Genomic DNA, 16011 nt, shown 5'->3' with positions numbered 1-16011 from the left:
GCCAGAGCAGGATTTGGAGAGGTGGTGGTGGGGCAGGGAGTCTGTGCAGGGCAAGTCTAGCAGGAGGAAAACTTGGAGTGCCATCCTTCAGGTGGACAGGTTGAGCATCATTGGCTCCAAGCTAGAGGCCAAGGGAAGGTCGAGCGGGTACCTAAGTGTCCTTCCTCATTGACTCTCATGTGCTTACTTGGGCCCCACAGGGGAACTGATATGTACAGGTCCTGAAGACATGGCATGAGCAGGCCTTATTGCACAGGGGTGGGGGTATGTCCACAGTGACTAAGGGCAGAGATGGGTGTCAAGGTAGAGTTCTGCAGGTCTCAGTCAGGGCCCTGAAGGAACATGGTCCAGTTTGGGTTTGGTGGCTATATAGAGAGTAGGCGGTGGGAACAAAGGTGAGGCCAGGAGCCAGTGAGAGGCCTGGCAGTGAGGGAGAGGCCAGTGTCCTCTGAGGAAGGATGGGGCCCCATCACTAAGCCAGGGGTGGTACAGCCCTGAGGGGCAGCAGCCAGAGCCAGAAGTAGAAGTCTACACATGAGGTACAGTCCTCGCTGGGGTTGTTTTGGCCATGGCCTTGAGGGTCAGCCCTTAGGTTCTCATGGCTTTGCCCCTCACTGAGTCTTGAGGCCTGATTGTCTTCATTCCTGGTTTCAGTTTCCCCATCTGTAAACCATTAGTCTCCAAAGTCCCTGGCTACTCCTTTACCCTACATCCTCAAGCATCTATGGGACCTTAATTCTAGCCATGGGAGCCCCACTGTCTGCCGTAGATGTTCTTACAGGGAGGTCAGCAGGGCATAGGCCATGAGAATATGGGGCTGTCAGGGCCCTGCAGGGCTGGCAGCTGTTGGCCCAGCATGCCAGGACTGACGGATGCTACTCCAGGGGCTGGCAGCAGTGAAGAGCAGTCACATTCCCTGGTTTGGGGGCAGTCAGGGGTCACTGAGGCTCTGGGGACCTGGGAGGAGCTTGGCTTGGACTAAAGGTGGGCAGCTTCAGATCCTAGAGTGGCAGTGTGTGATCTTTCCTCCCACAAGGATCGCTCTGGCCAAGGTGGGAGGAGGAGTAGTCACCAAGGGAGAGATGTAGCCTCTGCTGCCCTGACTGCCATCTGTCTGGCCCTTCTTTTCCTGAAAAGCCAGTGCAGTGCTCTCCCATCAGCCTGGCACATTCCACCCCTTCTCTCTTCCAAAGAGCCGTCTCTGGCAGCAGAGGCTAGAAGAGGGCTGGGTGACTCTAGTGGCCGGAAATGAGCACAGCAAACTCAAGATGCCACAGATCTAGGCGGGAAGAGAGGGAGTATTCCTACTGTTCCTGTTTGTGCTTCAGGAGGAAATCCTGACGCTCCCTACACACCCCTCAGCCCTCTTCTTTCTCCTGAGGGTCACCATGCTCCCCTTGCCTGTGTGCCTTTCCCGGGTTGCTGTGGAGCCATAGGAACCATTGGCTCTTGGCCTCGTGTACCTGGTTGGTATTAGGACTCCACCACCCACGTCTCTAGAACTAACCTTTGTTACCTGCTGCCCATCTCAGCCTCACACGGCTCCTGTCTCTGCTGCCTACTGTTCTGCCCAGCTGTTGCTTCCTGGTCTGAGCCACTGTGCCCAGCTCCTCCCTGGCCCCCGGCTGTTCCCCCTTACCTCATGAGGCTTTTGCCCCATGGGTAGAAGAGGGCATTTGGTCATGCAGTGTGCCTTTTGACCCACCACCCCTTTGTCCCTGACAGCCCCTTCCTGTTTTTCCTCCACTGTGATGACTAATGAAGGTGTCTGTCACCTTCCACACCTCAGTGCATTATGAGGTCTCCTAAAGCTTTATGGTAATAAATGTGCTTGGCATGTATTGGGCAGTTTTGACTGCCTGAGACCTGGTCTTCTTGGTGACCCTGCTGGTATCTTGTCACACATGAGGAAGCAGAGGTTTGGGAAGTTCTATTATGTGCCTGAGGTCACCCAGCTTGCAGGCAGTAGAGTGGCTCCAAGGTTCTGATCTCTGTGCTATGTATGGGACCCACATGTAGACGGGCTCTGCCAGCTTCTGTCCTGCTGATATTCTTCTGGGGGCTCCAAGGTCCCTAGCTGGGTGACCTTCCGAGTACTGGCCTAGACAGAGCCTTGGTGGGGATGTTTCCCAGATGGAGAATCAGAGGCCCAGAGAACCATAGGCATTCTGGGGCACAGATGAGAGTGTCCTGGGTGGGTGGGGTTGGGGACTGCAAGGGGGAAGGAAAGAAGGCTGTCAATCCCCCTGCATGCTGGCCCCTTGAGTCAGGCAGTTGTCACACCCTTCTTGCTGATGGGTAATTTGAGGCTTCGGGAAGAGGAGCTGGGATGGCACCTTAGGTGGTTGGCTCTGAGCCTGTGTGCCCACCTCTTCCATGTGGGCTGCCTGTCCACACATAGCAGAGCTTGTCCCCTGCACACTTTTAAGCTGACGTCAAGCTCACTGGGAGAAGGTGCTTACTTGAAGGAAAACTAAACCCATGGTGACCAGTCAGGGCCTGTTTGAGCCCTCGGCAACTGGGTGTGTGCTGGATGGAGGTGCCGGGCGGCAGACCAGCAATCCTGGCTGCCCACGCCTGGTGGTGCAGGGGTGCAGGCACAGTCACATGGGAATGAAAGTGCAGGTGTTTGGGTTCTACAGCATCAGCAGAGATGGTGCCCTCACTTGTGGTGTGGGTGGCTGGGCCAGCATTTGACCTGGGTGTGCTTCTCTGTGTTCTGGGCCTGGCAATGGTACAAGGACAAAACTCCTAGTGCCCCTTGCCGGGGCCAGGCTGGTGAAGAGCCCGCAGGACTCACACAGACGGCACAGGAACTGTCGAGGGAACAGAAGTCTGTGTGCCTCTGGGGGGACCCTAGTGCTGTCAGGCATCCAGCCTGGTCTTCATTAGGGCCTTCTCCACGTGGTGTGTCTGCCTCTTCTGGAGTCAGCTCTCTGTCACCTTCTTGGGTCACTTAATGAGAGAGGGCTGTGTCTGTGTCCATTTGCTGTAGATTTTAAATACAATCTTCATTTTAAATAGCATTTGTCAGTAGTGCTTGCTATATATTTTGACTCTCTTCCCCTTTCTGTTGCTTTCCTTTTTTCCTTTTTTATTTATGTCCTTTTTCATTTTACCCATCCAATATGACTGTTTTCTGTGTGCTTGCATGGAATCTTGTCTATAAAGTGTGTTCCATTTAGATGAACACATGAATGTGACTATGAAACACGCCCCCCCCCCAGCATAAGCTGAAAGGACAGTGCAAGAGGATGGAGCTGTGGGGCCCAGAGAGTGGACAGAGCTTCTAGCCAAGGGTCTGAGGGGGCTTTGGAGTAGGGATGGTGTTAGCCTAGGAGCCACACCTTTGCAGGTATTCAGGGAGGCTGCTCAGGCAGTGGGAATGAGACCAGAAGGGAACAGAGTGCTGAGAGAGAATTGAGAGTTTATCTAGGGAATGATTTTGCCCTCAGGAGGACATTTTCAGTTGTCACAGTAGGGGTCAGGGCTGCATTTGCTGGGCAGAGGTCATGGAGCTGCTAAGCAAAATGATATACAGGGTGGCACCCACCACAAAGAATGATCTGACCCCAAATGTCTGTCGCTAGGGCTGCGGCTGAGGGGCGCGAGTCCCTGGCACACTGGGGCGGCAGCAGGTTGGGAATTCCCAGCAGTCTTGATTGCTTCATGTTTGTCCCAGCCCTGCACTAGCCTCTCCCGTGGTAACATCTCTGATCCTTACAGATGACTTAGATGCAGAAACTAACTTGTAACAGGTTTATTGAGATTATTAACATCTTATACAACTCACCCACTTAAAGTGTACAATTCAGTGGTTTTTTAGTATATTCACATAAGTGGGTACCATCTCACAACCAGTGTTTTTAGAATATTTCATTACTTCAAAAAGAAACCTCATTAGCAGTCACTCCTCATCCCCCCTTTTCCAGCCCTTGGCAACCACTAACCTACTTTCGTCTCTATGAATTTTCCTATTCTGGGCATTTCATATAAATGGAATCATACATTGCATGGCTACTTGTGACTGGCTTCTTTCACTCAGCAGGAATGCTTGCAAGGCTTGTTCATGTCATAGCAAGTGTCAGTATGTCATTCATTATTATGGCTGAATAATATTCCATTGTATGAATAGACTGCATTTTGTTTATCCATTCATTCGACAATGGACACTTAGGCTGCTTCTACTTTTTGGCCATTGTGAACACTACTGCTGTGAACTTTCATGTACAGGTTTCTTTGTGGACTTGTGGTCATTTCCCCAGGGTAGATGCTCTATGTTTAACTGTTTGAGTATCTGCAGGCTGTTTGCCATAGCACTGTACCATTTATGTGCCCCCAGCAGGGTGGGAAGGAGGAACTACTTTTAACCCTGTTTTACAGGTGAAGAAACGAGGGTCAGAGCAGGCCGAGTCATTTGATAGGGGTTCCAAAGCTGAGAAGGGCTGAGGGGATCTGATTCCAGACCCCTCTGGTGTGCCCCACATGCCATGCTGCTCTGGACTCACATCTCCCCTCTAGGCAGCTACACTGGCACCTGCAGGCCTGGGCTCCTGAGTCCTGGCTGTGTGGCCTGCCACAGCATGCCTGGGTCACACTGAGAAGGAGGCTCCTCACAGTCACCTTTTTCTTTTCCCTTGGCAGATCAACCAGAACGTGGAGATCCAACGTGGCCGCCTGCGCGATGACATCAAGGAATACAAATTCCGGGAGGCCCGCCTGCTGCAAGACTACTCAGAACTGGAGGAGGAGAACATCAGCCTGCAGAAGCAAGTATCTGTGCTCAGGCAGAACCAGGTGAGTCTTGGGCCTGTGTGCTTACAGCCCTCTCAACAGTCTTGTCTTCTGTCTCCCTGTAAGAAGGCTCATTCCACACACCCAAGGCGCAGGACCAGCTCCACCACTTTTAGTATGGCCTGTGGCTGGTAGGGTCAAGGACCTCCAAGACCATGAAACACGTTCTCTGGCTGCAGTGTTTGCCGTTGGCCAGGCTGAGGTGTCCTAGTCAAAAAAGGTGAAAAAAAATCCAAGAGCTGATGAGATTACACCAAAAAACCCCAGGACTGGATATCCAGACTCTGTCCCACCTCAGGTGCCGACCACAAGCTCTGAAACCTCTCAATGACTCTGCTTGTGATGGGATGAGCAGGGTCCCCTCTGTCACAGGGACTAGGTGATCCTAGGCTTTTGGGGCGACTCAAGGCGTAAATTTACTTCCTCTTCTCCAAGAGCTACAGCGCTGCAGGGTATGGGAATGGGAACCTTTTCTCTCTGGAAATCTCAAACCTTCCCCCAAAATGCCATTGACATTGTCCTTGCTTTCCTCAGAAATCCTCTACCACCAAAATCCTATCAGAGCAGAAAAGTTAGGGAACTTGGTATTTATATCCCACACCAAAGCAAGCATGGAGCAGGGCTCCCCAGAAAACCACAAGATCAGAGCTCCTAGCTCTGGTCCTGCTATGACGGCTCATGCTTATTAACAGTCACAGCAATTGTCTACATTATAAATACTCTTTGATGATTGGCATTACTAACAGAGCCTGTTCCACAGCATCCTGAGGAAAGGGGACACCAAGGCTCAGGGGAGACCTTGGCCTCCCTCCCTCTCTGGCATTCCTCCCTCCCCATGTGTGGTCTGAGACTGGGGCTCCACATTCACCTCGCATGAGCACACCTTGGATGCAGTACTGGGTGTCCTTCCCTCCCAAGACCCACAGAGATCTCCTCGGCCCTTTGTGTTAGTGATTTGTTTCTTATTTTTTGCACAAGTATTACAGAATGAAAGGAATGTTTTTACGAATTGTCCACAAACCCTGACCCCTCTTCCTCACCTCAAGCGCCAGTTGCCATCTGCTCTTTCCTTGTCCACCTGCAAATACAATTTCACGTAGATAAGACTTTGATTTTGCTTTTCCCAGGTCTGGGTGTTATATGTGTGCTAAGGGTTTAATGGCTGGCACGTTCTGCCTCAGGGTGAATTTTTCTTCCTTTGTTTTGAAATACAGTTAGAAGTAATGATCATAGCATAATCAGAGTTATACATTTTATGTACTTTAAGATATTTAGTTAATCGTTAGTGTTAGTTAAGTAATTTTATAGAATTTTAAATCAGTATGCACTGGGTAATATGTTTAAGTGACTTAATAGAAATTTGGCAGCATAGATGTGTGTTGTTCTCGGTGGACCTCCACACAGAGAGTCTCAGCTCAGGGCCATGGCATCACTGGGTCCACATACCTCAAACGTTGCATTGCTCTCCCCTCACATGCACACTTGTCCCAGTGGTGGGTGGGCTGGCCGAGTACCTCCATGCATTTGCACCTCATGCCCCGGGACCCTCCTAGTGCCCTCTGCCCTCAGCGAGGGAAGCAGCCTTGGCCTGATTAGGCTGCTGCCCTTTTGCAGGATGGCACTTTGCCTTGCACTTCATGGCCAGGGGAGTGGCATGTGGGTGCATTTTCCTCATTTATCAGGCCTGAAAGAAGCCTCCGCATTGCCTTGACATGGGAGTGTTTGACTTCTCTTCCTAGGTGGAATTTGAGGGCCTTAAGCATGAGATCAAGCGTCTAGAGGAGGAGACTGAGTACCTCAACAGCCAGCTGGAGGATGCCATCCGGCTCAAGGAGATTTCGGAGCGGCAGCTGGAGGAGGCTCTAGAGACACTGAAGACAGAGCGGGAGCAGAAGAACAGCCTGCGGAAGGAGCTGTCCCACTACATGAGCATCAACGACTCCTTCTACACCAGCCACCTGCACGTCTCACTGGACGGCCTCAAGTTCAGTGATGATACTGCGGAGCCCAACAATGATGCCGAAGCCCTGGTCAATGGCTTTGAGCATGGCAGCCTGGCCAAGCTACCGCTGGACAACAAGAGCTCCACACCCAAGAAGGATGGCCTCACGCCGCCCTCTCCCAGCCTTGTCTCTGACCTACTCAGCGAGCTCAACATCTCTGAGATCCAGAAGTTGAAGCAGCAGCTGATGCAGGTGAGCGGGCAACAGGGCCCTTGGGGTGCCGTCCCTACCCCAGATCTGCATGCAGCCCCAGCAGTGCTTACCTGACAGTTTGTTGATGTTAATTTACTGTCTCTTACATATGTTGATTTTAAATCCTATATCGTTAAGGTAAATTAAACTCCAGTACACAGACAAAAGAGTCTCAGAGGAGTGGGCTCCTGGCACCACGGTACCCACATTGCTCCCCTGTTAACCACATAGTGCCAAGGTGAATTGATGAGACACTGGCCCCACATGTGACCCCTGCACCCAGAGTCATGCATGGGCTCATCTTCTGGAGATGGATTGCTATCAATCCAGCAAATGGTTGGTTTAGTGCCCTCCGAGGTGTGGGGAAGGAAGGTGGCAGATCCACATCCTCCAGAGCAGAGGGCTGGGGCACTGAGAGTTCTTGCCAGCTCCCTCTAGCAGGGGTGGGTAGAGGGCCTGCCTCAGTAACTACCATTACTGGTGAATAGGCAGTGTTCTGTTCTGAGAGTCCAGTGTGAATTCTCCTCTCTTCACACCCTGCATGTCACTGTCCTGCCTCACTGGCGGCATGGCCAAGTAACTCTCAGGGCTTACTGCCCACCCTGACATGGGGTAGGAAGTTACTGAGCTATCCAGGGTCGTTTATGCCCGAAGGGCCCACAGCCGCTGACATGCTGTCCTTTGCAGATGGAGCGGGAGAAGACCGGCCTGCTGGCGACGCTTCAGGACACACAGAAGCAGCTGGAACATGCACGGGCCTCCCTATCAGAGCAGCATGAGAAGGTGAGCCGCCTCACAGAGAACGTAAGTGCCCTGCGGCGCCTGCAGGCCGGCAAGGAGCGGCAAACGGCCCTGGACAATGAGAAGGACCGTGACAGCCATGAGGATGGTGACTACTATGAGGTGGACATCAATGGGCCTGAGATCCTAGCCTGCAAGTATCATGTGGCTGTGGCTGAAGCTGGTGAGCTCCGGGAGCAGCTCAAGGCGCTACGCAGCACTCACGAGGCCCACGAGGCCCTGCATGCAGAGGAGAAGGGCCGCTATGAGGCTGAGGGCCAGGCGCTCACTGAAAAGGTCTCCCTGCTGGAGAAGGCCAGCCGCCAAGACCGGGAGCTGCTGGCCCGGCTGGAGAAAGAGCTGAAGAAGGTGAGCGACGTCGCCGGTGAGACACAGGGCAGCCTGAGCGTGGCCCAGGATGAGCTGGTGACCTTCAGCGAGGAGCTGGCCAACCTCTACCACCACGTGTGCATGTGCAACAACGAGACACCCAACCGCGTCATGCTGGACTACTACCGTGAGGGCCAGGGTGGGGCTGGCCGCACTAGTCCTGGGGGCCTCACCAGCCCTGAAGGCCGTGGGCGCCGTTCGCCTGTCCTCTTGCCCAAGGGGCTGCTGGCTGCAGAGACTGGCCGAGCAGATGGCGGGGCCGGGGACAGCAGCCCCTTGCCTAGCTCTTCATTGCCATCACCCATGAGTGATCCACGTCGGGAGCCCATGAACATCTACAACCTGATCGCTATCATCCGGGACCAGATCAAGCACCTGCAGGCAGCTGTCGACCGCACAACAGAGCTGTCTCGGCAGCGCATCACCTCACAGGAGCTGGGCCCCGCGGTGGACAAGGACAAGGAGGCGCTCATGGAGGAGATCCTTAAGCTGAAATCACTGCTCAGCACCAAGCGGGAACAGATCACCACCCTGCGCACTGTGCTCAAGGCCAACAAACAGGTGAGGCAGGCAACTGGGAGTGGGGAGCTACCAGCTGGCCACAGCTGGCCAACAGGGTGTTTCCCACTCTTGGCTCCATCTTCCACCCACCGCAGGGCTCCCCAGGCCTGTGTCATCACGAGGCAGAGCTGGTCCTATGTCAGGCTGGGCGTCTGCCCTTCTCCTGCCCAGGACCCTCAGCCAGGAGGGCAGAGCGAGGAGAGTGATGTGTAGAGAGAGTCGCAGACAGGTTTGGGGCACGCAATCCTTCTCTGCCAATTGGGATCAGAGAGTGGGACTCACTGAGGCAGGCTGACCCCCACAGCACAGCTGCCAGAGTCTGTCCTCAGGCTGTGTCGGAGGGAGGGTTCTCTTAGGGAGTTTTCTTTGTGGGTAGCGGCACCTCATCAGACCTAAGGTCCTCACCATCCATCAGAGGGTCTCTAGGCTAATTCCACCCCTTTCACCTGTCCGTTATGCACATGTCTATCCCCCAGACAGCTGAGGTGGCCCTCGCCAACCTAAAGAGCAAGTATGAGAATGAGAAGGCCATGGTGACCGAGACCATGATGAAGCTGCGCAATGAGCTCAAGGCCCTCAAGGAGGACGCAGCCACCTTTTCCTCGCTGCGTGCCATGTTCGCCACAAGGTAACCATGCTGCCCTCAGCCCTTCCCCTCCCGCATGGCCCCAGCACCTGCAGCCCCTCGCAGCCTCGCTCTGAGGCCTACAGACCTGCCAGGTCCGCGCCTGTGTCCAGCATTACTGGGAGCTGTACCCCTGCTTCCCCACAGTCAGGTGAGCAGGTGCCTGAGCATGGAGCATGCCTGACAGGCGCCCGCATGTGACCAGGGTAGAAAGAGGGCATAGGCCCCCAGGAGCTAGTCCTATGGGGCCATTTCCATTTCGCTGTTAATGAAGCTCCAGCAGGCCCAGTTTTGTCCACTTTATGTATAAGGAGGCTGAGAGGCAGAAGGGCTGAGGAGAGAGGCTTCTGGAGCGGAGAGGCCGGAAGTGTAAAGCTGTAGAGGGTAAGTGGGGGTGCCTAACCTCCCTTCCCCTAGGATCCTATAGTTGTAGGGGCTGACTTGGGGCTGACAGGTGACAAACAAGCTCTGGCCTATTCTCTGAGTTTGCTCTCCAAGAACTTGACCATAAAACAAGAGTGTGCAGTTAGGTTTGTAGATTCAGAAGAAACGTTCCCTTCTTGATGTGAACAGGTCACAGCCAGGGTCCCCTCTTGAGGTCCCACCTCCTTGTGCTGCTCTGTACCTCTGTGTCATCGTGACCACCTGGCACTTGACTCTCATCCTCCACCCTGCCAGTCAGGGGAGGACGAGAAGGAGGCCTCAGGGCTAGGAAAGAACCAGCTTGCTTTCTTGGAGGGGCTCTTAGTGATAGGCTTTGGGTTGGGCTGGGGGTGGCCTCTGTGTGTACACACCCCTCCCGGGGTGGGGAAGTCAGACCCCGAGGCTGGGAAGTGAGGCTTCCTCCATGTTCAGAGGCCTCCATGGGATAGGTCCTGGTTCCAGTGTCTCCCCAGATATCCCCAATAGGTGCCCCTGCCTTTTACCCTCCAAGGATGGGCAGTGCCACCTGCTGGCCAGTGTTGGGATGGCACTGAAGGGCCCTCCCCCATGTGCAGAGGGGATGGGGTAAGATCAAGCCCCACCATGAGCCCAGCAGATGTACTTTTAATGGGTGAGAAAGCTGAGGCTCCAAGGTGGACAAGATGGGAACTAACTACAGGGCCTGGTTCTCTCAAGCCTGGTCCCGGGCACTCCCAGTTTCTCTATTCCCTGGTGGGAGGCCCTCCCAGGGCAGGGCACACAGACAAGGAAGAGTTCCAGAATTTCTCTGGAAGCTATCTCTCTTCCTAGAGCTTGGGAAAAGATTCCACATTTTCTCAACATCTGGCATGTAAACCCTAGCTTTGTAAAGTTGCTTTAATTCAGATGGAACCAAGATTTCAAACCTGCGAGGATCATAGCTCAGTGTTCATCCCTGTGCGTCCATGTTGGCAGCACAGTCCCTGGAAGGGTGCTGTTGAAGGGCCAACTGCTGGCAGGTGGGCGCAGCAGGCCAGGGCACAGTATGGGCAGCTGGAGCTGTGCTCAGCACCTACATGGCCCCTACCACCTCCGGAGCCCCAAGGTTTAACCCACTCAGTGTCTCAGCATCTCTGCCAGGCCCTACTCAGCCCCTGGATGGGACAGGTGGGAGAGGCATGCCCAAGGACAGACCAAACCCTCCCCCAGAAGACGTGTCCAAGTTAAGCAGAGGCCTAGGTTTCAGGATGGGGCTGTTTTGGGCCTCCACATGCACCATTCCCTGGGTCTGGTTGGTTGCTCGGCACAGACTGACTAATCACTGACCTTGGGAACAAGCCTGGTCCTGCTCGGATTTATGTCTATACCCTAGAAGCCAGTGATGTTTTGGTATCTCTGCCCTCAGCCACCTCAAGGCCTTGAAGTGGAAAGACCACTCCCCTTGAGAAAGCTGAATCATTTAGGGACATAACCTCTTTATAGGAACCACATCCAGCCAAACGAGCAAAGCAGCCCCCTCCCCGATAACACAAAACTCAAACCAGCCTCATAGGGCTTCCCTGCCTTGGCCTGAGCTGCCTCTGACCCTTGTCAGGGGCTTATCTGAACAAAGCCTTTGCTCTAAAAACCAGCACAGGTCTCCCTCAGCCTGCCCCTTCAGCCCAGGGGCCACACTGAGGAGTGGCTCTCGTGTGGGGCTATCAGAGGGCTGCCCAGCCCAGGCTTGCCTTCCCCGCCTAGCTCTGCCTGCCCTTCAGCTGCGCTTTCGATCCTCACAGGTGTGACGAGTACATCACACAGTTGGACGAGATGCAGCGGCAGCTGGCAGCCGCTGAGGATGAGAAGAAGACACTGAACTCGCTGCTGCGCATGGCCATCCAGCAGAAGCTAGCACTGACCCAGCGGCTGGAGCTGCTCGAGCTGGACCACGAGCAGACCCGGCGTGGCCGTGCCAAAGCTGCCCCCAAGGCCAAGCCGGCCACCCCGAGCGTAAGTCACACATGCGCCTGCGCCAGTGACAGAGCTGAGGGCTCTGTCAACCAGGTGTTCTGCAGCGAGAAGCACAGCATTTACTGTGACTAGGGGCTGCGGGGCACCACATGCTGCAGCTAACGCCCGCTTCACCTCAACTAACCCAGCAGCAGCGGGCGGCGGCGCTAGGTCGGTCTTAACGTGACTAATGCACAGAGGGCAGGATTCTAGTCGAGGCGGCGTGGGGCGCGTGAATCACCAGGACACTCCTGTGAGTTTTGTGTCGCTTCTCACTCCTCAAAGCCTCCTAAGGAGCACCCCATCTTCAGCTACTCTCTTGGGGGCGGTGGTCTGAGGTAGGGATGGAGCTGCACGTGCTTGTCCTGCTTGTAGAAGACAGACATGTGAAAGTGTCTTCCAGGGGCCCTAGGCACCCTTGGGAAAACCCAAGGGAAACTGATCCTGTTCCCTTGGCACCCGAAAGGGGCAGAACCTGAGTTCAAACTTGCATGTTTCTTGAATGTGTCTAATGTCAGCACCAGGAAGCAGTTTTAGGAGGTTCCAGCCTATATCAAAGGTTTGGCCTCAGAGGACGGCTCTGCATTTGGCATAGTTTTATGGAAAGAATTACATCGTAGTTTGTGCACATCTCACTGCAAATCACATTCAGGACAAAGGTGCAGAATTTATTTCCCCAAACCCAGAGAGAAGCAGCCCTGAGCCCCTGTATTCTGCTGGCCAGACATGCTTGTCATAGACACAGCTGACTGTGACCTAGGAGCCCAGAGCTGAGTTTCTCATTTCTGAGATCTGCATGCTTGTCTAGAGGCCTTTGAGGTGACAAATTGCCAGGGCCCAAGGCCTAGGTTTTCTTTTTTAACGAGAAAAGCTTTCCAAGTGCCTGGTCAGACCTTGATCCTCAGCACACAGCCCGTCCTTTTGTACTTGGGGTGATCTCGGTAACCCATAATCAGGCCTTCGTCCAGGGCGCTTCAGACCTGAAGAAGCAGGGCTTTGGAAACCCCAGCCTGGAGTCTGAGCTGCAGCAGGCTCAGCTGAATTGAGGGACACTCAGAGTCATAACCAGAGCCCAGCCTGGTGCTGGGAAAGCTTTGCATGTACCCAGGGCCAGTTCCCAGGATTCACAGGTAGGAGGTGTTTGGTTCTCTTTATTTAGTGCAATTTTGGGGGGTGGTGACAGAGAAAGGGGAAGGGCAGCTGTAAGGCTCTCCCATTGGCAGAGGCTCCATCCACACCAGAGCTTTGGCATTAGGCCATCTGTGTTCCCACATTCTGAAGCAGAACTTTTCTCAGTATTTCTTTCCAGTCACCCTATGGGGAGATCCGGACCTGAAACTGCAATCTCTTCTCATACCAGCTGCTTGCCTCGTCTCTTGTATGGAAAGCGGATTCCCGTTATCTGGCAAGAGACCATGTTGCCCTCTGCCACAGCTGTCTGCCCTCGCCCACTCTTCCCCTTGGTGCTCAGTGTGTCTTGGTCCCCTCCAGACTCCAGGACGGGCCTGCGTGTCTCTCCTGCGCGTCTGTCCTGAGCTTGGATTCCCCGGCCTCTGCAGGTCTTGTGGTGGGTTGGCCGCCTGCATGCCTGCCCTGCACTCCGCTTCACCTTCTCCTTGAGAGCCTGGCACGCAGCTTCTCTCCATACTCCTAAGGGGCTTTGTGGGCACTAAGAGCCCCCTAACACACACAGGTCTTCTCTTCTGCCAACTAACGTGCTCATGCCCTCCCAGCACGTGGAGAGCTTTAGTTGTAAGACGAACAGGAAGGGACGGGTGACCTGTTTCTAATGCTGTCTTGTTTTCTCCCATTTTCAGCTGTAGAGTAGCTGCCGGGAGGACTCGGCCCCCCGGCCCTGTCACACCGCAGCTCCCTCACCTTCCCTCCCATGGCCCATGTGGAGGAAGGAAGGGCAACTTAAAAGTCCACTTAGAAACATTTTTGGATATACCACTGCAATTCTTTTCAAAATAGTATTCCCCACGTTTTTAATGGGAGGAGAAAAGCTTTTATATAGAGCATGCCGCGCGCTGCTGCATGGAAAGGCCTCTGTATGGGCCGAAGACCCTGCCAGGTTCTCCAGGAGCCCACTGGATACGCCCACCACAGGGGCTCCTCATTACACGTGTTCCTTTTTTATCCGATCGACCTGTGCACTTTTGATATTTTGATATTATATTTGCTTCTTTAATTCCTCGCGTAGAGACCGTCTCAGATGCCGTGGTCTGTCCTTATGGTCCTGTAGCTGTCTGCCTCAGCTCCCCTGTGGTGGTCTGGCGTCAGCACCAGGCAGAGCTGTGTGCTCCGTAGGCTGCAGCTCTAGACTGTGGAGATGAGGGCTTCGCCCGGCGAGGAGCTTGGCTAAGTGTATCCACGCTGTGGTTCAGCAGCTTTTTAGATTATACGGCATTATGGTTCATGTTTGAAATTACAGATTTTAAATGCCATGTTCATTAAGAAATCCAGGGTATTCCAATTCTGGGGTTTTTCATATTGTATTATTATTATTCTTAGGAATAGTTCAATGTAACAAGAAGAAAACTTGACCTTTGCTCTGGTTAAAACAGTAATAGGCACTTGAAAAAAAAGATAAATTATTGAATGAGTAGTATTACCTACAAATTCCAGAATTTTCTGGGTTTTAGGACATTGTGAAGCATGACTGATTAACAGAATTTTATACAACTGTACCAGTAAAATTCCAAATTGGAATTGTTTTGTTATTCTGGTTGTTGTGCCAAATTGTGGTACACTTAGGAAATTCTACAGTTGTCGATTTTTAGGGTGTTCTCTTTCAACGCCTTTTGTTAGTAATCATTGCCAGTAGTGCCTTCATCAGTTAAGGGAGGTGTCCCAGTGTAGCTCATTCTCCAAAGCAGGCAGGGAAGAGCTGTTGGGCATGCTGAAGGCCAGTGTGGACCAGCAGGTGGGGGCAGGTGCATGCTCACACCTGAACCTGGGCATCTTCATTGTGGGAAAGAAAACAGTCATTGTGCAAAATTCTGTTAGTCAGTGATTCTTTACTAGCAAATTCAGGGGCTTAGAAAATGAAAGCAAACACAAAACCATGAGTGTGCTCTGGGAACCAAATGGACTTTCTGGGACAAGCTGAGCAAGCTGTATGAACGCCACGTTTGTGAAGAGCCGAAGGTGTCAGGAGGGCCGGCGCTCTGTCGGCATGCGCAGTGGGGCATGAGGGTTAGCCATAGTATTCTTTGCAAATGTGAAAGCGAGACATTATATCCTCTCTTGCTTGGTGTAACTAATCACTGTTAATTTCAGGAAACAGAATTCATTAAAGCTCCTTAGCAAACCAGGTCTACATCCTGTTCTGTTTGCTGAGTGAGATTTATATATATGAGTGGTCAAATTGGTACTCCTGGAGGAAGAAAAACTGTCCCCCTCCTTCAATAAAAAAAGGACAAATTATAATAATATACATAACAAGAATAAAAAATTCTGTTTCCTGGAATAAGCATTTCTTATTCCTAGTTGTAGGGATTCCTATTTTTACCTTCTGTTACAGTGTTGATTCATAAGAAATATTGTTACATTTGAGATAACTGCACCTGTATGGGGTATTTATTTGCAATGATGTCTGAGTACTGTATTTTTTCTGTGCATTACCTTAGTGTCCAAATGTTGGTCTTTATTTTAAAGTCATATGCATGTTTTCTTGCCAGGGAACCTTTACACAGACCCAAACAAACAAATAATAATAAGCAAATGCCTTCAATTTCTGAGAAAATGAGGCAGAGCATGGAAAAGAAATAGGAAGGAAAAATTAATCGAGACTCTTGGGGAGCAGACATGATGTGAATGTCTACAAAGCCAGTGCGCATAGGAACAGTGGGCCTGGGTAAAGGGTCCCATTGGTAGGACCAATAAATAAAGAATAATAAAAAGACAAAGCACACACTTGTTCCGTGTACTTGCTTGACTCCCTGTTCCAGATGACTGCGGTTCCAGCAATGCATAGTAATTCTGGTGACTCAAACAACAGAGCCAGCCTATCAGGTAACTGTGGTGTGTGAGCTGGAAGCAGCTGAGGTCTGTCCTCAGGAGCACAGAGAGGGGTTGTGTGGGATGCACCCTCAGGGTCCCCCACAGCATCACATGTGAATACCCAGCAGCGTGGTGGTAAGAACACATTATGTTTATGTAGGCCAAAACTAGGAATAGCCCACACTATCCTGGCTAGGAAGCAGGGATTTAGATAATGTAGAATCCTTTGCTGTCCAAACTCTTGCTCTCTGAACCCAGGAATGAATAGAT

General features: G+C 52.5%; 1 protein-coding gene across 2 annotated transcripts in view; it reads left to right on the top strand.

Moving 5' to 3' along the window:
• The window catches only part of BICD2 (BICD cargo adaptor 2), a 54353-nt gene extending 38699 nt beyond the window's left edge, over window positions 1–15654 (top strand). The window contains exons 3-8 of one of the 2 annotated variants that reach the window (XM_012747161.2): window positions 4645–4797; window positions 6534–6989; window positions 7677–8720; window positions 9197–9348; window positions 11526–11736; window positions 13554–15654. In XM_012747161.2, coding sequence (XP_012602615.1) covers window positions 4645–4797; window positions 6534–6989; window positions 7677–8720; window positions 9197–9348; window positions 11526–11736; window positions 13554–13559 — 2022 coding nt within the window. In that variant the 3' untranslated portion in view covers window positions 13560–15654. Of the gene's footprint in view, window positions 1–4644; window positions 4798–6533; window positions 6990–7676; window positions 8721–9196; window positions 9349–11525 lie in introns of both variants that reach the window. The other variant, XM_012747160.3, reaches the window with a different exon arrangement.
• The last annotated feature ends 357 nt before the right edge of the window (window positions 15655–16011 follow it).

The sequence above is a fragment of the Microcebus murinus genome, chromosome 12 (assembly GCF_040939455.1).
Source record: "Microcebus murinus isolate Inina chromosome 12, M.murinus_Inina_mat1.0, whole genome shotgun sequence".
NCBI lineage: Eukaryota > Metazoa > Chordata > Mammalia > Primates > Cheirogaleidae > Microcebus > Microcebus murinus.
The sequence above is the reverse complement of the archived record's forward strand: the minus strand, read 5'-3'. Positions and strand labels throughout refer to the sequence as shown.